This window comes from Herpailurus yagouaroundi, unplaced genomic scaffold (assembly GCF_014898765.1).
Source record: "Herpailurus yagouaroundi ecotype Mexico unplaced genomic scaffold, PumYag 163, whole genome shotgun sequence".
Classification (NCBI taxonomy): domain Eukaryota; kingdom Metazoa; phylum Chordata; class Mammalia; order Carnivora; family Felidae; genus Herpailurus; species Herpailurus yagouaroundi.
In genome coordinates, this window is record NW_024412404.1 from 37,188,266 (window position 1) to 37,212,292 (window position 24,027).

General features: G+C 50.5%; 1 protein-coding gene across 2 annotated transcripts in view; it reads left to right on the forward strand.

Moving 5' to 3' along the window:
• UBTD1 (ubiquitin domain containing 1) overlaps window positions 1-23,984 on the forward strand; it is a 53,035-nt gene extending 29,051 nt beyond the window's left edge. For both annotated transcript variants that reach the window (XM_040486057.1, XM_040486058.1), the window contains exons 2-3: window positions 21,332-21,559; window positions 22,872-23,984. In XM_040486057.1, coding sequence (XP_040341991.1) covers window positions 21,332-21,559; window positions 22,872-23,257 — 614 coding nt within the window. In that variant the 3' untranslated portion in view covers window positions 23,258-23,984. The remainder of the gene's footprint in view (window positions 1-21,331; window positions 21,560-22,871) is intronic.
• Window positions 23,985-24,027: the final 43 nt, after the last annotated feature.

The following is a 24,027-nucleotide window of genomic DNA, read 5'->3' on the forward strand; positions in this document are numbered from 1 at the left end:
AGAGTCCTGTGCATCTTTGCAGTCTGCATGGGCCATGGTCAGGTCCAGAGAAGGCAGTGGACTCCTTCACATCAGCTGTCCCAGCTAGAAAGGTCAAGGCCAGTGTTAGAGCCTGGAGAGCTCCGCTCTGGCCTTGTGGCTGGCTCCTGGCTTGTGCTGCCCTGGGTCGCCACGGCGACGAGATGCTCACTTGCAAGCAAATAGCATCCCCAGCAGGTCTGCCAGCCTCAGCAGTTCTTGACCTCCAGCTGAGTTGAAACCGAGAGGCTGCCTTTTCCAGCAGCCCAGCAGCAGGAGCTGAGCCCGCGGGGCTCCCTCCCTGTCCCTTTGGTGGCCGTGCTGAAAACAGATACCTCCTGCTGCCCGGGGTTTGCCGCCTCCGCCTCCGCCTCCGCCTCTCCACCCTGCTGCCGGGATCCATGCCTGTCTGCGTGGACCCATGGTGGGGAGGAGGCTTGGGGCAAAACAGGTGGTCTCCTCCTAACACATTTACCAGCTGTCTCCTGTCTGCAAGGGAGCCTTCCCAGGGCCTTGCTCTCTCCTGGGTTTTGGCAACTTGGGAGCCTACCTTTCTCTCAAGCCCTGGGAGTAGAGGGGGAGGATGAGGAGGCTGCTTCTGCCCGACCTCCCTGGTGGAGCACACCTGAGAGAATGAGGCCTGACCTGTCTTCCCTGCCCTCTTCTAGTCCTTCCCCCCACCCCTCCCCTGAAGCCTGACTCAGCTCTTGCTTGACACAGATCTTAAACCCTAGTCAGACTGGTCTCGGGGAGGGCAGGTGATGTGGGCCATGGCTCAGCTGTCCCAGATGGGGCAGGCCTGCGGCCTTCTACTCTGGGAAACTCTGCAGGCAGGGCTTTTCCTGGCCACCCAGCTGTCTGCCTTTCCCTGAGACAAAGACCTAAGCACGGCTCTACCCGGAAGTCCGCCGTTTTCTGCCTTTGGCAGGTTCTTTCTGTTGCCTCCTTTCCCGTCTCACCTTCACCTCTTCCCAGGAGCCCTGTTCTCTCATCACCCCACAGGTGACCCGTTCCCCGTGCAATCCATTCCATGGTCCTCCCCGTGTAATCCATTCCCTGGTCCGTGTCTCAGCCTTTATTGAGCACCTGTTGTGTGCCAGACACTGGCTTGAGCCCTGGGGCTCTCGAGATGTGTAAGGCCCAGCCCTGCCCTTATAGCTTATTTGCGGTGCAATTCATTCAAAGTGGCTTAAATAGGAGCTTTATTGGATCCAGGACAGCTAGAAAGAGTCTTTCTTTAGAGGTGCCTTGTGGGTAGAAGACACCCACAGTCCTGGCTGAGCCATTTCAGCCTTGTCATGACAAGGATCTTTTATTGCTTTTCCCCGTAAGGCTCATAAAGTTTTCTACCAAACCATGTTGAAACAAAGCTTAAGGAACACACAGAATATTCTTGTTTAAAGTGAATATACACACACATGTATTGTTCTAGATAGTTTTGACATAGACATCTTTGCTGTGAGCATTTTCGCCGCACTTTCGTTACATAGCTAATTGACTGTAAGGCAGTTTTGCCATAAAAGATAAAATAACTGATTGACAGTTCGTTTTCATTTCTCCATTGACAAAGTTCTTCGTTTTATATTATGTAAACCTCAGCTAGCCCTCATAGTGGTCTATGCCATGACAAGTAGATGGATGGTCTTAAAGTAGGGGGTGATGACAACTCCGTATACGGACTTGATAGAAAATACAGTGATAAACCTCACTGGAAGTGTGGAGTAGAATGTGAAGCCAGACTGCGCACCAGGCTGTACTAGACAACGGTAACATGCCAGTCATAATGGCCAAAGCTCAGTTACAAACGCATTACCTCCGTATTTCCCATAGAACTTTGGAACGTCTGTCAGCAGACGTGGGACAATCTGCCAAGAACAAACAACAGTGTAGAAGGCTTTCACAACATAATACAAAGCTCTGTAACAAATACGCATCCTAGTATGTTGACCCTTGAACAACGTGGGGGTTAGGGGCACTGACCCCCTACGTAGTCAGGAATCCGTGTAGAACTCTTGACTCTCCAAAAACTTATCCACTAATATAGCCTGCTGTTGTTCACCAGAAACCTTACCGACAACATAAGCAAGTTGATTAACACGTATTTTGTATATTATGTGTATTATGTATTGTGTTCTTACAATAAAATAAATTAGAGAAAAGAAAGTGTTAAGAAAATCTTAAGGAAGAGCACAGGGTGATGTATGGAAGTGTTGAATCACTATATTCTACACCTGAAACTAATGTAACACTGTATGTCAACTAACTGGAATTGAAATAAAACTTAAAAAAAAGAAAATCTTAAGAGAAAATCCATTTATAATACTGTACTGTGTTTATTGAAAAAAATATGCATGTAAGTGTACCTGTGCAGTTTAAACCCATGTTGTTCAAGGGTGAATTGTATTTGGACCTTGATACCTCTTTAATGAAGGAAGGAACTTTAGTTTAAAAAAAAAAAAAGCATAATACTGTGAACAGAGACTTTGAAGACAAGTGCTTAGGTACAACCCATAATATATATTTGCTTAGTATTGCCATGAATCTACACAAATTTTAAATGTATTAAGATATTTTATATTTCGCAGTAAAGTCTTTTTAATTTTGTTATCCATTTTCCACGTCCCGTTATGTCCTTTTTAATGAATGTCCTTTTTATTTTTCATGACTTGATATTTTATGGCACAATTGCCTTATGGCAATTTTATTAATTTTTTCATGTTTAATTGTGCCCTTTTTAATGCTCGTCTTTTATTCTTCATTCTTTTATGTTATATGGCAGAATTGCCTTACAGCCAGTTAGTTATGTGTTGAAAATGTTTGCGGTGGAAACACTGCAAAGAGATTTACAGCAAAGGTGCTCAGCAAGAATGCCAGACACACAGATACCTACCCTCGAAAGTAAAAGGCCCATCACCCCATCCCTCCAGTGGAAAGGCTGGTGTGTGTTACCCTGGATTTTTCTTTGCAGATGTTAATGCAGCCTGTTATAAATTTGGGCTTATTTCCAGCTGCCGGCTTTCCTGGGAAGCACACAGCCTCCAGGGGCCACCGCCTGACCCCTGGCAGTTTCTCGAGATCTAGAGTGCTGCCCAGAGCAGAAGTGGTGGTAAGCTCCCAGTCCTCCTTGGCAGCTCCCCCACCCCCACCAGGTGTTTGCACCAAGTCAACATCTAAAATACTGTACTGAAAGCCTCGATTGGCCAGGATTGCCACTGCCCGGCTCCACCCCCACCACCCGCAGGCTCCTCTTCCCTTAAGGAAGGAAGACTGTGTGCAGTGTAGGAAATCTCACCTGGATCTACAGATTGGGGGACTCTGGGTTTTCCCACTCAGTCTTCTTCCCTCTGGCCATATCTCTTACCTCTGTTCTTGCCCCATCTCCTGACCTTGAGAAACTGAGTCACAGAGAATTCATAACCTTCCAGGTTGAGCAAAAAAACGCCTTTTCTGGCATTCTGTCAGCTCAGTGTGAACCTCTAGTTTTTGTATGCTGACCAGAGGCTTAAATGGACAGATATGGCTTGAGCATTCCCATTTTTAAAAAAATAATCTAAATGTAGTTAAAAATTCTTTTGAGACCTGGGATTGGGGAGTGGTAATCAATGGTCTTTGTCATCACAAGGTTAGGAGTCGCCCTTCAGTCCCCTAGCAGGGGACTGTGCCTGGTGGTGGCACAGATGTTTAGAACCAGAGCCAGTCAGCCAGGGGCAAAGGAAACCAGAAAAGAAGAAAGCAGGCAGGCCGGTGGGTGCCACAGATAACATTTGATTTAGGAATGACCCCTGCTCACCATGCTGCAGAGTTGTGCTCAGATGTTTATGTAGTCCTGGCTGTATCAGCAAAGAGTGCACACCAGTGTTTAGTAAGAGGCCAGTGGGGCAAGGAGCAGGGCACCTCTCAGGGTCCAGCAGACTCACCGGGCCTCAGCCCATCTTGCTGGCCTGCTCTTGTTATCCCGGCCCGACTCCAGGTCTGTGCTACTTCTGTACCTTCCACCTGGAACCCCTTCTCCTCCACCCTCCTTGCAGGCCAAGCTCCCCGATATCTGTCGTACCTCCTCCATGGAGCCTCAGAGATGTGCCCATTCCCTTCTTTGCTTCCCCACAGCCCTCTGAATCGTTTTTTATGTCACTTCCTGTTTGTCCGGTGGTATAGTCACTCATATATTCATTCATTCGTTCACTCACCTAATACTGAGGACCTACTCGGTAAGTGAAGTGCTGCGTGCCACTGTGGAGGAGAGCAGAGCCCGGGCTTTGAGCAGCTGTCATACTGCACACTGGGGAGATGGAGAAACGAGTAAGCAAACCCCAGCAGAATTGGGATGGACACTGCTTAGGAGAAAGGAGGCTGGGGTGGAGAATAGAGGAGCCATTAGTTAGATTGTCAGGGAAGGCCTCTCTGAGGAGGTGCTCTTTAAACCTTGAGACGCACTTAAGGTAATTAAAATGTCATCCTCATTTCCTCAGGTCCCTCGGGTGCCTGGCAGGATCTTGAACCCAGTGGGTGCTGAGGAATTGTGTTGAAATGAATCTGGGCCATGACCCTTTTGTCTGGGCCTCACCACCCTGCGAGCCAGTTATCACTGCCCTTCCCGCCTTGGGCTCCCTGGCCCCACCTCCAGCTGTCATTTGACCAGGAAGAATTGGGTTACCTTGGGGGTGGGGTGGCAGGGTCCCGTGTACTTGGGTGCCGGCCAGCAGGGCTGCTCCCAGGCCAGACCTATCAGCATCAGGGGCAGGAGAGAGAGAGAGAGAATGGGGGCTGGGGACTGACTCCACAGACAGCCGATAGGCTCTGCGTGTGACTAGTCCTCTTGTATCTGGACCCTCCATCAGGGATGCTTCACCTCCTCTGCCACCACCGTTACCCCAGAGGGAAACTGAGGCCCAGAGCTTGGAAGCTGCCTCTTCTTCTCGCAGCAGCAGAGGCCGAAGTGGGACAGTTCACTGTATGCAGAGGGTGGAGGTGGGAAGTCAGAAATGCGGCAGTGAGGGTGAGGCTTGCCCCCAGCCTGCCCTCAGCCAGCTGGAGCCTGCTTATTTCCAGAGTCCTTGTCACACATGGTCAGAGCTGGAAGCCGTGGAGAGGATGTAGCCCAGCTCCCGCCCACCCCTTTGGCAAATGCTTAAGAGGCCCCATCGGTCAGGGTGTGGGCTCCCCAATATGTTCTCCACATACCTCTGCTCTAGTGTGTAGCAGTTTGCCTGCTTGGGGGTGGGGGTGGGGGTGGGGGTGAGGGTGGGGGTGTTCTTTGAACAAAATTTGCATGTATCATTTATTTATTATGCATTTGTTTATTTTTTTAATGTGCCACAGAGTAACACATTACAAAGGTTTCCTAAATTACACATTCAAGTATTTTCAAAACAGTGAGCATGACACATAATGTAGCACAAAACCAAAACGGATTGTCGTGCATCATTGGTGTGATTCCATCCCTGCCCAGATGATGACAGGAGCCTGTCCGGTCAGGGACTTGTCATGCCCTTCTGCATGTCCACAGTGACTGGCACTGGTAGGTGACTGTGGAAGAGACTGAGCAGTTTCTACTTCAGCAGGGTCCCCTTGGGTTTTTGAGAGTCTCCCCTCTGACCCTTGCAGCATTTTTTACAAAGAATCTTGTACGTCTTTCGTGTGTGTGTGTGTGTGTGTGTGTGTGTGTGTGCACGCTCACGCATGCGTGCACTTGCACTTCGCATCATCACACGCATGGTTTGCCTTGCAGTTTTCTGCAGGGACTGTGAGTTTTTGGAGGGCAGGCGTCGTGCCTTAGCTAGCTGTCTTTGTGTCCCTCAGGAGCCCCATGCAGGCCTTTCCTCAGGGTGGATTTGAATGGAGGCTTAGAGCTAGAAGGCATCCTGAATCCATTCGTCCCACCTGCTCATTTAATGGGTAGGGTCCCGGGTGAGAGGGGCTGTCCCAGGTCACAGGGGCTGAGGTATGCAACCTTCATAGCTGCATGAACAGAGCTGCCCTGGAGCCGCACCTGAAGGGTTCCTGTCCCTGAGAGGCCTGGTGGACAGTGCAGCTGGGAGCCTGGGGTTTCCTGGAGGTGTCAGGGAAGTGCCAGGAGGGAAGGGCCCATGGGTGTTACCCCCAAACCCCCACACCAGATCTACTCTATCAGCCTCACATGGTAAGTGGGCTTCTCTGAAAACCATTCACTGTTTTCTTTGAAATAGGGGTTTTGCTGCTTAGAAAAGCGCTCCCTTGCGGCTGGCTGAGGAGACCCTCTCCTCGTGTAGTTTGGGAGCCTGCCCTTGGGGCCTGCAGGCAGGGTGGTGCTGTATGGGAGAACTGAGAGGCTCTGCCTCCCCCTGCCCCTCCATATGGATGCCAGGGCCGGCTCCTAGAGGCTGATCAGCCACTGTGAGCTCCCTGCCCTCCCATCGGGGCACCTCTCAGGCGTTGCCAAAACAAACAGCTGTGGATGAGGTACGTGGGCAGCCCTGAGGGCTTTCCACACAACCACCCCTGGAAGGCCAGGCACAGCAAGCACCTTTGGCCATTTCCTCCCCCTCTTCTCCTGAGGACCTGGCGCCTCCCTACTGGAACCTTCCCTGAGGAAGGGGGAGGGGCATGGAACTGACAGGGTTGGGATCACTGCCTCTCCCTCCAGCAATCTGGATCTCGTTACCCTCCTGTAGAGGGGTGAGGAGGCCTTGCTTTATAATTTTTTTTATTTGTTCCTTTTATACTTTATATTCCACAGAACTTCAGATAACTCAGGCTGTACGCAGACTAGGACTCGATAATAAATGCTTGTGGATGGAAATGAAATTAGACTGAAAGAGGTTCATTCATTGATTCATCTTAGAAATGCTTCCTAAGCATCTGCTAGACTAGCTTCTAAGTACTGAGCACTTAAGTCATACCAGGCACCTGACACTCAGGAGGGAGGTGGTGGTATGTCGTGGGGGTTTCAGAACCAGCCCGCCACCTAGCCGTATGACCTTTGGGTTGGGCGATTTGATTCATAGAAGGGGCTTAGGACAGTGTCTGGCATAAGAACTTAATACATAGTAGCCGTGATTGTTAGTACCATAGTTACAACTGGTTATTAGCACAGTTATCACCATAGTTCTCATCGTGACTTGAAGGTAGTGACTGTTGTTAGCCCCATTTTCCAGACAAGGAAACTGAGGGTCTCAGAGGTAAAGAACAGGCCCAAGTCATACAAGTAAGTGGCGTTGCATCTCAGGTTTGGAATCTGAGGATTTTGGCAGCCCGGCTGTACTGCTTCTCTGGCTCTAGGCTAGGGGCCGGGCATTCGGATGCCAGCGCTAACAAGACCAGGTGCTGCCTTGAGGAGCTCACAGCCTGGGGTGGAGGCTGACACACACACAGGCATTAGCGAGTGAATTTCCGGAGGCACCACGTGGGCTCGAGTCGAGCCAGGCCGGGTGGGAGGCAGGGCAGGACTGGCATCAAAGCCATACTGGATGCAGGACTGGTCAGTAGTGTTGCCAGCTAGGCCTTCCCACCTGGGCTGGAGGCAGAGCTGGTGCTGTGCCTGTCAGCCGTGTGCGTGTTGACACAGCCAGGGGCGGCTTCTCATTGCCCTGGGAGTTGGCATGTGGGACAGGGTCTGAGACCAGCACTGGGCTGGGAATGAGGATATGAAACCCCTCACTGGATTCTTCACATTGCCCCAGGGTCCCCGAACCTCAGTGTCTCATCTGGAAAACGAGAGTAGTAATGTTTGCCGTACAGGGTTGTTGTAAACATTAAGTGAAATGATGTAAAAAGCAATCTCTTTATAATCCTAAATCTAGCATTTATACGCCTAGTAAAAACTACCATTTTTGAGCTCCTACTTTGTGCCTCACGCAGTACTAGGAGATTACATGTAATGTCTTATTTAATCCTCAAAAGTCCTTTAAGAATTATTGTTCCCATTTTATGGATGTGGAAACTGAGGTCAAGAGGCTCGGCTGCCTGTGATCACACCTGTGAGAGGGCGGAGTTAAGAGTCAGGCCCAGGTCTTCTCTGATTCCAGAATCACCTCTCTGTGCTCCCAGCCTCAGTTCTCTAGTCTTCCCAGCCCCGCCCCTCGGTAGTAAGTTACTAAACCAACCACAAGAGGGTGTGGCTGTGAGGGACCGAGCTGAGCCAGGCACTCCTGCCAGGCCAGCCACCCAGGCCTGGAGCTGGTGGTGAGCGGGGATGGAAGGATGGGCTTTACCTGCCCATGGCCCCCGCTTGTGGTGGGAGCAGCAGGCTCTCCTCCCTGCCAGTCTGGCAAGTAAGTTTTGTCCGCCTGTGAGTCACACAGCACTGATGAGTCAGATTTTTCCTTTCTTCTTGCCTAGAGCAGCTGGGGAGGGGGTGGGAGATTTTCTTAGGAAATAGGACCTCCCTCCCTCTGCTCTCCTACCGTCCCCTTTGCCTTGGAGCTGCACATTTTCTCTCCAGAAGTTTGTGGCTCAGCTCTGGAAGAAGAATCTTGTGTCTACAGAAGAGGGTGTCTGGGTGCTGGCCACACGTGGGAGGCATGAGAGATGAGGCTCCGGGCTGAGTAGAGTCAGGAGGGGAAGGGCCCTCCTTGCTAGTAAGGAGAGTAGGTAGCTAGTCCAAGCTGTCTGACTCCAAAGCCTCTTGTTTTGGCTTACCCTGTCCCTTCTGCAAGCAGGGGCTTAGGCCATATCCTCTGGACAGTGCAGCTGGGTTTCCCCAGGCACTGGGTCCCCTGAGCTATCCACTTTTTTACCTGATGACCAGTCTGACTTCAAGCCTTGAAAAGACTGTCCAGATGGTCAGCCTCAGGCAGGCCTGGGGTTCTCCCTGAGCACCCTCCCTGCCAGGCCCCCTCAGAGGCCTAATTAAACAGTCGGAGCGGCCAGCCAGGCTGGGCAGCCTGGTTCCAGATCAGTGCTTTTCAGCCCCGGCCATATATCAGAATCACTGGGAGAGCTTTTAAACCCTTCTGATGCTCAGGCCATATCCCATAGCAGTGAAATCAGAGTCCCTGGGGGTGGGTCCCAGGCAACCATGTTTTTGATACACCACGCTGTATTGCCTCTCGAGAGCCTGCCCTCCAGGAGCTGACAGTCAGGTTGCAGGGGCAGCACTGTGCGCAGGGAACATGCCTGTGAGGCAGTGTGTGATTCAGGGCTGGTGTGGAATGCTCACGTGCCATGGGGTCAGGGGAGGGGAGCCTGTGGGTCCGGTGGGAAGAGGGCTTGCGTCCTGCATCCTGAGGGACGGAGGTCGCGACCAGGCAACACATGGGAAGGAAACAGGGAGGACACTGGCCTGACAGGGTTGGTGATTCACAGGCTGTAGATGAAGAAGGGGAAAGAATGAGTCAGGCACAGCTGCATGCAAGGCCTGAGCCTGGCTTGGGAGAGCGAACGTGCTCAAACGAGTTCTCTGTTGGTCCACAAACAGAAGGCTGTGGGTCTTGAGCTGAGCCACATGAAGAAGTGAATGAGCCTTAAAAAGACGGGGTTCTAGATCTCAGGGATGTCAGGCATCTGTTGTGTGCATGTCGCTCTTGACCACATCACTTCGCACAGAAACTCTGGAGCATTTCAGTGTCTCTGTAAGGCACAAAGGAGAGAGGCATTCTCGTTTGGCAGATGTGCCTGGAGAGGTTAAGTGCCTTGCCCTGGGTCACACAGCATGGATCACAGTAGAAAAGGACCCAGGTCTGCTGACTCCAGGTTCACCTCAAGACACAGACCTAAAAGACAGACGGTAACTTGGGGCTGGCTCCCAGGAGAAGCCAGGCTGTGAGCGAGCCCTGGGATTGAGAGAATGTAGAGCCACAGCCGGTGGGGTGGGGTTGGGGATTATGGGGTCTTTTCTAGCTCCAGCTTCAGCAGTTCTGGACAAACTTGTTGTGTCCGTTGTGGAGGCAGAGGGGTCGGTGCTCAGATCGAGGAAAGCAAGAGCCCGGAGCACCATGGTACTGGGCAGCCCTCACCTGGGCCGGTCGGTGAGTTAGCTTAGTGCAGGGGAGGGTGAACAGGATGGCAAAGAACCTGGAGAAACCGTAGAGGAGGAAAAAGTGGGCTTCGGTCTGGAGAGGAGGAAAATGTCAACCCCGTCAGAGAGGTTGTGACTTGTTCTGTGTTCCAGAGAACAGAGCCAATGGATGTTAGGTCAAAATAATAATGTTAATAAGAACAATGGCAAAAACAATTTCAGTGGCCGCAATAAGAGCCTAATCTGTAGCAAGTAATGGTGCGGGTGTGTGTTTGCCTTCAGTTGAGGAAGCAAGAGCCTGGCCTGGCTGGGTGTTAGGGAGACCACCCCGGAAGTGTTAGGTTAGTTGATTTATTACATATAATTTTCTTGACTATATTAGTTAATTTTTTTAAATTTAATATATATGTATATATCTTTCCTCCTCCCAACCTCCCTAAGAAGTGGGCTGTTACTACCTCCTACTTCCTAGAAGACTAGAAAGCTGAAGTCATTTACTCAAAGTCACGTAGCTAATTTACGATGGAGTCGATGTTCAAACCCAGGTCCCTCTGACTCCAGACTATGGACCTTCAGCCCCTGTGTTTCTCTGTTGTGCTGCCTGCTGCATAGCAGGTGCTCAGTGAAGGGTGACGGTGAGACTGTTAACTTTCTCACCACTTGGCCCATCCAACGTGATAGGCTTCCTCTTGGTGCAGTCACTGCCTCGTCTCCAGAAGTGCCTCCAGCAGGAGCGTTGTGTGGGGTAGGAACTCCGTCTCCATCACCGGGCCCCAAACCAGCCACGCGGAATTAGAGTCTGTTTCTGTCCGGCTCACAGAGGCCTGGGCGCATAGTTAGGCCGCAGTGTGCTGGGAGGGCCCAGCTCTCAGATTCCATTCGTCTCTAGTGAGAACAGGAGGGTCAGGCAGACTCGAAACTCCTCCACGCTGATGCTCACTCTGAGGCGCGTTCTGCTTGCTGCTTTCCCATTGGTGCATCTGTCACCTCTCACACTCCTGACATTTTAGTAAGCTAGCTATAATTCAGCTTCCACTGGCAGCAGAGCGGTTTGACAGGAAGAATTTACCTCCCATCCCCACTTCACACACACACACACACACACACACACACACACACAGGCAAAAGCTGTGGATTTGGGACAGTTCACATCACCTCTCAGAGCCTCGGTTCCCTCGTCTATAAAATGAAGGGGTTAGGCTAACAGACTTTAAGGTCACTTCTGGCTTCAGGATTCTGCCATGCTCTGGGGCACCTGCCTGGGGGAGTGGCGCATGTCCGAGTCAAGCCCTTGTGGCACTTGACACCCAGTGAGAGGGAGTCTCGGGAGTCAGAAGGCAGGCTGTGCCTTTCGGCCTCCATGCACCTGGCCACCAGGCCCCCAAGCCCATAGGGACCCTTCTTGACAGCGGGGCTGTGGAAAGCACAGTGGCAGAGATGACCTGTCTCTCTTCCCTGGAGTCCTGAGGTAGCAAGGGGAGCTGGCCAGATACCAGAGACCTTTCTAGCAACCTCTGGGGAGTTCCTGTTTTATTTATTAGCCTCATTCCTCCCTCTTCTGCCCCAGGAAAAGTGCTGACCCTCTGCTGTGCAGCCGCACAGGGAAGCAGGCATACATCAAGCCCGCTCTTTGTCCCTGTCAAACTTAACCTCATTTAACCCCTACATCCTCCTGCACTGTGAACTGGAGACTAAGAGTTCACTACAGCAGGAGTTTTCAAAGTTTTCAAAATCACAGCAACTTTACGGGGGAAAAAAGGATAGGAACCTTTCATTCTCTTAATTGCATAGTGATAATAAGCACTATTGACTTGGCGTGATTGCTAATTACAATAGTACTTCCTTTTAAGCATTGGGTAGAGTGGTCTCTATGATCCTTACAGCGGTCCCATGAGATGGAGGTTACGTCCTCTTTACAGATGGGAACACCGAGGTTAGAACGGTGAGGTTGTCTGCCCGTGCTTACACTTTGGTCAGTAGCCGAAGCAACACCCCCCCCCCCCTTCCATGTCTGAAGCCATATGTAAGTGGGTAGCCACATTGGAAAGAGAAGGTTTGCTAGTGTCTCTTAACTCATAATTACCTATAATCTAGGTTGCCAGAAAACATGTAATCAAGGTTCCTTCTAGAGCTGGTACCACTTTCACACTCCGGCCAGGACTTTGGTGCACCTGGAACAAACATCAGTATGTGATGAAGATAGGAAGGAAGATACTGGGGCACTGGGGTGGCTCAGTCAGTTAAGTGTCCAGCTTCAGCTCAGGTCCTGGTCTCACAGTTTATGAGTTCCAGCCCTACATCGGGCTCTGTGCTGACAGCTCAGAGGCTAGAGCCTGCTTCAGATTCTGTGTCTCTCCCTCTCTCTCTGTTCCTCCTCTGCTTATGTTCTTTCTCTCTCTCAAAAATAAATAAATAAACTTTTTTTTTTTTTTTTTTTTAAAGGATAGGAATATATTCACTACAAGAAAGGAACTGGCTGGGGTGTTTTGTTGTTGTTGTCATTGTTGTTTTGGTGGTTGTTATTTTAAATTTATATGAACCTGAGACAAGGAGAAGTGCAGTGATTTCCCAAATACTCAATGTTTTAACTCAGGAAGTACAGTATTTGGTAGCCTCAGAAAAGGAGCTGTTGGTTGTATGTCAGGTTAGATCCCAGAAACGTCCCTGAGGATTTGGGTGTTCTGTTTGTAGTTGAGATCAGACAGCCCAGTTTTCCACCAGGGAATGGGACAGAGGGATGACTGAGGGAAGTCAGCTCGGGGCAGGGGAAGAGTTCAGTCAGTGCCTGGCCCAGGAATGCCACCTTTCGTCCTGTCTGGCCACTTACAGCCTCCTGGCCGGGGGACCAGGGAGCCCTGGGCTGGAAGGATAAGGCAGAGAGTAGATGAAGGCCCTGCTCCCCCTAAACTCACCCCAGTAAATGTGTCCGTTGTGCACGAGTGCAGTGAAAGCGCGTACTGTCTCTGCAGTTATGTGTGCCCCCTTGTCCACACCCACTGCCCAAGCAGGGGGCCTCTGAGCAGGTTTATTTTTCTTGGCTGCACTCTCTCCAGTTGCCAAGAAGGTTCCAGGCCCTCACTGGGCATGGTTTCTGACATCCAGCCCTTCTTCCTCCAGTGGGTTTCCTCCCTGTATACCTCAGGAACTGGTTTGTTCCCTTCTGGACTCCCTCCTCTACCGCCCCCTTTCTTCCTAACTAACTCTCTTGCTTACAGGGATTCCTTCCAGACAGCTCCATCTGCTTGCCCAACTTTGATCTTGCCTCTTCCCCTCTCCAGCTCTCCCCACTTTTCCTAAAGTGCCTGCTCACTTCATTCACTCACTTGCTGAGTAAACAGTTACTGAGACCTGCTGGATGCCAGACCCTGGGCCTGCCCTGGGACCCCAAAGATGAACTGGAGATGAGCCCAGCCCCAGGGGGGACAACCAGCCTCATCACAGAGAACTGCAATTGCCCTGGGCTTCGAGCATTGCCACTGAGCCTGGTACAGGGCTCCCAGAGGAGCCTTGGTTCCTTCAGCCCTGCCCAGGACCACCTGGGACCTGCAGGGCCCGGGTGGTGATACAGTTTAGGAAGCCTGGCTTGTCGCTTAGCAACTGGCTCCACCCCTTTCCCTCCCTGAACCCTGGAGCTGGGCCCAGGGGGAATGAATGGGGAAGAAGGGCCCGTGGCTGAGGAGGCCCCAGCTAGCAGAGCTGCTGGCAGCACTTTCCCTTTGAAGGTTACCCCAGCTCTGAGGGTCATCCTGGGCTAAGTCTAACTATAAATACCGCGCTTCCTGAAGGGATTACCTGGGCTCCCCTTCCCCTGTCTGCACCCTTCTCTGGCTGGGCTGATCCTTCTTCTGGGGCCTGCTGTTCTTTCTGACCTATTAACCCCTCCGCCAGGTGCCATACTTGAGCCCCATCTTACCAGTCCCCAGCTTCCCAGCTGTGACTACCAGGATGGGAGGGGAAAAGGAGAGATTCAAGTCTGCATCCTGGCCAAAGGGCCCTTGCAGCCCAAGATGTTGGGACAGGGAGATCCTTGTCCCTGCCTTCTCCTTCTGCCTGGAGCCTCATCTCTCACACCAGCCAGAGCAAGCCCAGACTTGTCACATAATCAGTACTCCTGGGGAGGACACTGTTGGCCTCATCCCTGGAGTCCGGGGCCTGGGGATGGAGCTTGGTAACCGAGTGTGGAAATAGAGCTTGGGGATTGTCGAAGGTATAAATAGGGCCGTCTCCTGGCTTGGGCGGACTGACTGTCCTGGGAAATCTCTGGTTCCCTTGGCTGGCCTCAGACTTGGTGTCACATCCCAGTGGCTCTGTTGTACCAATCCCCAAGGCCACAATAAGGACCTCTTGAGGTATGATACCAAGAAGCAAAGGGCCTAGCTTCTCCTGAAAGCAGACCTTTCCCCTGCTTCCCCTGCCTGCCCACAGCTGCTCTCAGCCGTGATTCCTCCATCAGGCTCCCCACCCTGTTCACTGGGTGTTCATCAGCTCCCATTTTCAACTCGGCAGACACTTGCCGAGACCCTGCACCAGGCCAGGCGTGCTGTGAGGCCCTGGGGTGTTCAGAGGGAAGCAGCCTGGGCCTGTCCTCCTTCTGTAGGTTCTCGAGAATCCCCTCTTTGGCGTCGTCCTTCTGAATTAAGCAGGGAGAAGCAGGTGGTGGGCGTGCACAAACGCTCATGAGCTCGGAGACACAGCAGCTCCAGGCAAACTGGAAAGGACCTTTAGTGTTCTCTCCCACTCTTTTCAGTGCCCTCTCTTGGGGGTGGTATCGCCAGACACCATTCATTACCCAGGCCAGACCACAGCGTCCACCGTCATTATCCTCCTCCGACCCAGACATTGTGCCCTGCTGCTCTCCTCCCTCTTTGCTCCAAACCGGCCCTCAGCAGCAGCTTCAGGGGTGATCCGCTGAACTAACTTATGTGATGGTGCCATTCCCACTCCTGTTTTGCTGTGTTTACAAGTGGAATCAAGTAGGTACTTGATCCCAACCGCTCGGATTCTGATTCAGTGGGTCTGAGGTTGGGCCCTGGAGTCTGCCTTTCTAACCAGCACCTGAGAAGATCCTAACACAGGTGGTACGTTGGACAGTCCTTTGAGATTCCAGCTTTGCCTCTGTACGCAGCAACCCACGCTCTCTGCTCAGTCACAGATACCTTCTGCTGTTCCCGTGCACTGTAATCACAGAAACCCACAGCTTTCACGGGCGTTTGGACCTCCCCGTGCAGGTGTGCACCTATACTACAGAATGGTCTTTTGTTGTTTCTTAAATCTCCCTTCTGTCCACTTCATTAAGGATAAGGACCATTTCTTTGACTCCGTCTTTGATCTGGCGCTTATTTAGGACAGGTAGAGACAGAAGTACAAGCCACCAGATGGTCCCATTGCGGAAACCAGCAGCTCCCGCCCGGCCCCTAGACAGAATTGCCCAGAGTCACCAATAACGGAAATCCTAGAGGCTGTGGCCCTTGGGCTTTCCAGCTTCTCACCCGCCCCCCCCCCCCCCCACCACCACCACCAAAACCCCTCACTCAACTTCCCAGACTCTTCCTACTTTTCTGTGGCTGCTCCCTGGAACTTTACATACCTTTTTTCTTTGTTAACACCTTCCACTGTATTATTATCACCAAACTCATAAATGCCTGTTGTGGAAAACTTGGAAGATAGAAGCAAAAAAAAAATTCTTTTTCACTATGCCAATCAGCTAGAACTACTGTTAACATTTTGGTGTAAATCCTTCCATTCTTTTTAATATACATAATTTCTCATACTCTTTTTTAGAAGCAAAAGCTGGAGCATAGAGCACTTGCTGTTCTGTAAACTTTTTTCGCTGTTTTGTGGACACTTCTCCACATTACTCAGCATCACAGAGTGGCTGCTACAGAATGCGCAGGTTTTCTTTAGCCTTTCTCCTGCTGGCGTGCATTGAGCTTGTTTTGAACTTTCCCTGTTTAAAACTGTGTCAAGTGAAACGGCTCCGTGGATAAACCTTCGCCACACACTTGTAATTATTTTCTTAGCATACATTCTTAGAAACCAAATATCTGAGCCAAAAGGAGGCACATTTTTGAGTTTTTTGGTACCATACCAAATGCCCTCCAGAAAGTTTATACCAATTTGTGTAGCATATGAGAGTGTTCACACCCTGTCTACTGCCCAGTGTTTTTGACTCAACTGACTATAAAACATCGTGTTTTTTTTTTAAGTAACTGAAATTAAAAATATTCATCATCAATTTGCTTTTATGTTTGGGTTAAAAGCTTCCTTTTAGGTTTTTGTCTGTATCTTTGCCTAAATTTATAAGCATCAGATTGTAGGGATCCAGACATTTTGGCATGTCTCTTACCCATGCTTGCCTTGGGCCTGGAGAATTTTGCTGGGTATTTTTATGCTGTATTTGACTCACTGTTGAAGGGAGCCAGCACCTGGCCCAGAGGTGCTGTGGCTGCCCTCTACTGGCTCCAAAGTGCCATGACAGATGCAAAGGCAACTATTGGCTCCTGCTGTCCTTTCCTTACATCAACGCTCCCTGTTCCCACCATCACCCCCTACCCCATTCTCATATTTTCTAGTGTTTTCAGCCTGAAAGAACCAACGTACAAGGTGAGGAATTTTTAAATCGTTGCAGCCCAGATGACTGCAGGTGCTATTAACAGTTGCAGATGCGCACTTGCGTCGTGTCCATCTGCGGGTGGGTCTATGATAGTTGGAAAGCATTCTGCTGCCTGTGTGCAGGGGAGGGGACTCTGAAAGCCAGGTGTGTGAGCAAAGCATCCCTCAGGTGACCACTTTGAAAGGGGACGCCACGGGACTATTTTTATTTTAAGGAGACAGTGAAAGGCATGTGTACACAGTAATACTTCAGGTGTCCTGGTATCACCAGTCCAGCAAACTCAGTTGTCAGGAAAAGAGCCAAAACCTGACCATTTGATTGGGGGGGGGGGGGGAAGGGCATCTGAGCGGGAACAACAGATGTCCTGGAGCCTAGTCACTTTCTTCTTTAGGAAGCCTCTTTCTTAGAACCAGATGCTCTCGATTTTGAAAGTACTGAAAAGCTTTCTCAACCCTTGGCAGATTAGGAGCTCGTTAACTGGACCTGACTTGGACCCATAGGAGCCACAGGTAGATGGAGACCAGTAAGGAGTGACATCTGGCAAAGAGGAAGGAGATAGGAAAATTGTAAAAATTGGCTCAAGAAGTTAAAAAGACAATCATGTCACCAAGTAGAGGGTCAGAAGTCCCACACCCCAGAGGTCCCACACCCCAGGGTGTCACTGCATGACTGTGAATCCTGGTTGATCAAAGTTCTTGCTAAAGGACTAGAGAGAGAAGGGGTCAGAAATCATGAAGCAGAGCTATTTCTTTGATCCAGGCTAAAACAACTCTGGGCCAAACTTCCACAAATAATGTTTGGACAAAACTGTAACCTGTCTCTCCAGTGCCTCCTTTCTCTTTCACACTGAAGCCTCTGATTGATCCGGTTTTGATGTCTGTGGATGGTGTGAGGTAGGGATTCTGTCTCATCGTTTCCTGTATGGAGAACCTGTAGTCCTAACACCGTTTATCAGTAGTTCATTGTAAAGAAAAATCACCTGCATTTCTCCTCTACTCACGTAGAGTACTTCTGATGCCAGTTTTGTGGGTGTTTTTCCCACACCAAGAAATTCTCCAGTTCTCTGTGGACACCAACTCACGTCCTACTGTTCTATTCAATTGTGACACTACCCAGAGTTGGTGCAGACCTCACAGGATGAGGGATCAATCCCAAAAGACTGCCCCCAGCTTCAGTAAGTAGTGGGTCCCCAGGTTACCCACAACTTATGCCCATCTTGACTGCAAATCAGAGGTTCCCAAGACCCTCTCCCTGTGTTCAAGAATTTGCTAGAGCGGCTCACAGAACCCAGGAAAACAGTTTACTTAGTACTGCTGATTTATTACAAAGGACATTTGAAAGGATACAACTGAATAAACAGATAGAGATACATGAGGGGAGGTCGGGAAATGTCCTGAGCATAGGAACTTTTGTTCCAGACTGGGGGTCTACCATGCTTCCAGCACATGGATGTGTTTACCAGTCTGGAAGCTCTCCAAACCCCATACTTTTGGGGGTTTTGTGGAGGCTTCATCACAGGTGTGGCCAATTATTAACTCAATTTATAGCCCCTCTCCCCTCACCGGAGAATGTGGAAGCAGGGCTTCAAGTTCCAAGCTTTTCATGGAGCTTACCAAGAGCTGCCTCATTAGAACAAAAGACACTTGTATTACCCAGGAAATTCTAAGGGATTTAGGAGCTCTATATCAGACATTCCTATCACTCAGGACATTATAAAGCTTTTGGAGCTGTATATTAGGAGCCAGGTGAAAGACCAAATATTATCAGAAACCAGGAGCAGAAAGCAATATATAGATTTATTTCACATCCATCTTACACACACCCCATCTGCAATGTTCCTTCTCATCTTAATCATGTTTCTGTATATGCCTGGGTCTATTTCTGGGCTCTCTATTCTATCCTGTTGGCCCATTTGTCTGTCCCTGTTCCAGTCCTGCACCCACTATAGTTTTATAATTAGTGTTGGTAATGGTAGTGCAGGTTCTCGCCTCAGTCTACTCTAGCGGTGGCTTTGTTTTTCTATATAAACTTTAGAATCCGCTTGCCAAGTTCCTTTGGGGCGGGGGGGTGGGGGAACCCCTCCCAGTTAGGAATTCCCAGTGAGGAATTTCCTCCAGTTTAGAGGAAAATGGACATTTTTATGATCTCTTTGAATATTGTTTCATCCCCATTCTTCCTGTTGTATCCTTCTGGAAATTCTGATTTAAAATATTAGACCATGGGGGCGTGCGTGTGGCTCAGTCAGTTAAGTATCCGACTTTGGCTCAGGTCATGATCTCACAGTCCGTGAGTTCAAGCCCAGCATCCAGCCCTGTGCTGACAGCTCGGAGCCTGGAGCCTGCATTGGATTCTGTGTCTCCCTCTCTCTCTGCCCTTCCCTCACTCATGCTCTATTTCTCTCTCAAAAATAAGTGGACCTTAAAAAAAATTTTTTTTAATATTTAAAAATAAATGTTAGACCATGTAAATTTCAAGTATTATGTTTTTCAGTTCTAGAAGTCCTGTATGGTTCTTTTAATTTCCTCTTGGTCATTCTTTATAATCTCTTTTTCCCTGTTCATATTTTTAAGACTCACTTATTTATTTATTTATTTATTTATTTATTTATTTATTTATTTTGAGAGAGACGGGGAGCATGAGTTGGGGGGCAGGGTCGGGGGGGGGGGCAGGCAGAGAGAAAGGCAGAATCCCAAGCAGGTTCCCCACGGTCAGTGCAGAGCCTGAAGCAGGGCTCGAACTCTTGGTACTGTGAGATCATGACCTGAGCCGAAATCAAGAGTCAGACGCTTAACCAACTGAGTCACCCATGCGTCTCAAGACTCACTTATTTCTTAAACTTGGTATTTCATAGTCTGTGTCTGATAAATCCCATATCTGAAATCTTTGTCTATCTGATTCTTCCATCTACTGTTTGTGCTAACACGGCTAATATTGCCTTGTTGTCTTGTATGTTGTGAGTTTTAAAAATGACACAACAAAAACCACTATGACCTTGTCATTTATTTTCCTTGGACCTTTATCCTGGGAATTCTTTGAGGCCTGGCTTAAAGTTGTTTTCCCACAAAGGATTTGCATTTCCTTCTGCTAACCCAGGAGCACTTTAAAGTAAATGTCTGGCTTTCAGAGTTTTCTATCTGTGCTGGTAGCTGGTAGCCGGCAAACCCGCAGGAGGGCCGTTTGTGGATTCAGTCTGACCTGAGGTGGAATCCTCACTCTGTCACTTACTGTGTGACCTCAGGCAAGTCATTTGATCTCTCTGCCTGTCCCATCATCTGTGAAATAGCTATGAACACCTAGCGCCTCAGGCTATTGTGAAGCTGAACCAGGATAATATATATAAATACAGTGCTCGCATGGGGTTCTTTCACACAATTGGTAGGGAGTGGATGGCATGGTCTTCCCCCGAGGAGCCCTCTCTTGCCCCAGCTCGAGGGGGTGGCCTGGGGGCAGACCCCAGCTCTGGTTCTGTGCCTCTCCTGTAGGATCTGAGTTTTATCGAGGGAGCTGAGTGATTGAGACCTTCTTCCTGTGGATTATTCTGCCTTCAGCTTTGAGATGACTGAGGCTCCCAAAGCCTCTGAGAGATGGTTCTGCCCACAGTCTTGACTTGTCTTGGAAGTCACTTGGGCCTAGGTAACAAGAAAAATGACACTTAACAGAACTGTTTTCTTCTTCAGATGCTGCAGGGGGATTTTTGGTTGGTTGGTTATGGTTTTAAAAAAAAAAATACGCTTTTTGTAACTGTATGCTAGAACATTAATAACAAGACATTGCAGTTTATCATTTTTAATCATGGGAGTATATGTTGACAGTATTTAAGTGTAATGTAAAGTATATTGGCATAAACAACTGTTAGGTCCTTTCCATAACAACGAATATAAAAACGAAATTTAATAACATGCACGCAACTGTGTTGAGAAAAATGGGGAAAAGGAAATACGTTTAGGTGTCCACAGTGGTTATTTCTGAATAGTGGAAGTCGAGTAATTTTTTTTCCCCAGCGGCAGCAAGGTACAGACGGCAGTGAGAAGGTGGCCTCAGCGATCAGAAAGCCTTGTGTTGGCCGCCTGGGTGACTCAGTCGGTTAAGTGTCCGACTCTTAATTTCAGCTCAGGTCCTGATCTCATGGTTGTGGGATAGAGCCCCACGTAAGGCTCCATGGAACCTGTGTGGGATTCTCTCTCCCTCTCTCTCTCTCTCTCTCTCTCCCTCTCCCCTCCCCCTCCCTATTTGTGTGCACACACACGTGTGCTCTCTCTCTCCAAAAAATTTAAAAAATAAATTTAAAAAAAACGAAAGTTTTGTGTTAAATCGGTATTTGTGTGGCCTCAGGCAGACGATAGGCTCTCTGGGTCTTTTCCCCCTCTGCTGGGTTTTGAGGATCAGATGAACAGTGGGACTAAAGGGCCTGCCCTGTGATCTGGCACAAACTGGCTCCATAAATGAGAGCAGTTTTTATTATCACACATCAACATTCTTTACAGATTTTTTAAAATTCCAAACATGTACTCCTTTATAATCAAAGGGTACAGTTACTGAAAACAACAATAGCAGGCACTGTATGTTCTGCTGACAAAAATAGTTTACATCCCCAGGTTGGGCGTGTGCGGTTTCCAGACTCTTCCCTGATGGTGGGAAACGGCCCTGGTGCTCAGGAGCCACTGCTGCGGAGGGTTGGGAGATTGCTGACGGGTGAGGGGTGGGCGAGAGGGCTGGCCGCAGCCTGGCTTTGGAGGTGCTCAGCCTGTCCCTTCTGTCCTGCCCAGGGCGCAACGAGCCCCTGAAGAAAGAGCGGCTGAAGTGGAAGAGTGACTACCCCATGACCGATGGGCAGCTGCGGAGCAAACGGGACGAGTTCTGGGACACAGCACCTGCCTTCGAGGGCCGCAAGGAGATCTGGGACGCCCTCAAGGCCGCCGCCTATGCAGCCGAGGCCAATGACCATGAGCTGGCTCAGGCCATCCTGGACGGAGCCAGCATCACCCTGCCTCATGGTGAGCGAGCAGGGCCGGGCTTTATCCCCGCTGGAGTGGGGGCCACCAGGCTGCTCAGGGTGGAGGAGAGCCGGTGGCCAGCCACACATCGGGAGTTTTTCTCCGAGCTTCTAGGTGGCCAGGGTGGCTATTTGCTTGTCCATTCAGGCAACCCTTACTGAGCATGGGTCCCTGTTTGTCTAATGAAGAGGTAGAAAGGCACCAACAAACCTCAAAGCAGTGTCATGGGAGCAAGATAGAGTTGCTCAGGTACTTCGGGATCTCAGAACATCTGAGGTACTAACCTTCTGTGTTGGGCATTATTATGTGCTCGGTACTGAGCAAGAAGCTTCTACTGTATTATCTCATTTAAGTTCCTAACAGTCTTATGGAGCCATGTAAAGTAGAGGGTACCAGTGGAACTCTAGAGTCACAGACGTGGGTTTTAACAAATGTCTTTGTTTCTAGTAGTGTGCTCCTGAGAAGGGAGCTTCTCAAATTTAAAGTCTCAGGAACTTATAACTATGAAGGGGGATACCCACCTAATAGGATGGTTGTTAGGACTCAGAAAGATACACGGAACATCCTTTAGTCCAGTCCCAGCACTCATTAGGTGCTCAAGGCACGGTAAATATATTACTACGTGCAATACATAGTCCAGGAAGGAAACTGGGGCCCACCAAGGTATAAGCCATGAAGAGCAGACCTGTGCTTTTTCATTCCCCCTTATAACCCCGGCACCCAGCACATACACGCAGGGGAGAGTTGTTGAATGAGAACATGGAAAGTGATGCAGCTTGCCAGAACTGAACAAGCTAGTACCTGGTAGAGCCCGAAGGCCAGCCCACATCTTCCCGAGTGTACCTTGAACTCCTCCCATCTGTATGTCCAAGGGACACTTGGCTGTAGGGGAGGGTTCAGGGACTGTGGGGTGGCCATGACAGGTGTACTAGTTTGCTCGGGCTGCTACAACAGAATACCACAGATTGGATAGCTTATTAAACAACAGAAATTCATGTCTCACCGTTCTGGAGGCCGGGAAGCCCAAGATCTAGGTGCCAGCTGATGTGAGTTTTGGTGAGGGCCTTCTTCTTGGCTTGTAGATGGCCATCTGCTTGCTATGTCCTCACGTGGTGGGGAGACAGCATGCCTGAGTGCCTCTTATAAAGCTACTAATCCTGTTGGATCAGTGCACCACTGTATGACTTCATTCAACCTTAATTACTCCCAGATAGGCTCCCATCCTCAAATACTGTAGCATTGGGGGTTAGGGCTTCGACATAGGAATTTTGGGGTTCCCCGGCAGACTCTGATTGCCCTGCTTTTCCCACAGGCACCCTCTGTGAATGCTACGACGAGCTGGGCAATCGCTACCAGCTGCCCATCTACTGCCTGTCGCCGCCTGTGAACCTGCTGCTGGAGCACACTGAGGAGGAGAGCCTGGAGCCCCCCGAGCCCACGCCCAGCGTGCGCCGCGAGTTCCCATTAAAGGTGCGCCTCTCCACAGGCAAGGACGTGAGGCTCAGCGCCAGCCTGCCCGACACAGTGGGGCAGCTCAAGAGGCAACTGCACACCCAGGAGGGCATCGAGCCGTCCTGGCAGCGGTGGTTCTTCTCTGGGAAGCTGCTCACAGACCGCACGCGACTCCAGGAAACCAAGATCCAGAAAGATTTTGTCATCCAGGTCATCATCAACCAGCCCCCACCACCCCAGGACTGATGAGCCCACGGACCCTGGGAGGAGAGGCCGAGGAGGCCTCCGCGGGGCTGAGAGGCCTCCCGGCTGGGCACCAGGTCCCCCCACCCTGCTGCTGCCTCCAAGTGCTGTTACTTTCCTCAAGGGCGCCTCCCGCCGGATGGCTGCTGGGCAAGCCGTGAAGGGACCCTGCCTCCCAGGGGCACCGTGGGCCACCAGCGCCCCACACCCAGGAAGCAGTGCTGCCTCACACAGGCTTTGCCAACCTTGTCAGAGGAAGGGCAAACTGGGGTGTTCCACCCTGCCTCTCTCCCGCAGCAGGTTCGAGCCACAAGGGCCAGCCCGGAGGCGCCTGGAGCCCAGATCCGTCGTCTGGTGCTGCCGGCTGTGCTCACTCCGGTTTTCCGCTCAGGGTCTGAAGCAGCTGCTGTCCCCTTCCCCTGCCCCCACTCCCTGACTCTGCCCTGGGCCCGGTGCCAATCCCCTGGAGGGGAGGGGATGGCTTGTGAGCCCCAGGGGCAGGGAGCCCGAGGCCGGCCTCTGCCTCTCCCTGCCCCCCCGGCACAATTGGCAGAGATGGGGCAGGCTGGCGGCCGGAAGGCTGTGCTGTCGTGGCGGGGGTCTGCACAGGGCCATCTCCTGGCTGTAACCCAAGCGGTGGGGGGTCTGCAGCCTGGTCGTGGCCCATAACAGGTCCCTGTGTACAGACATATCTGCATATTTATCAATAAAGCCTTTTGCTCCTTCCTTCCCTCTTGCCTAGCTTTGACTCCGGTTCTCTGGCAGCTCCGTGG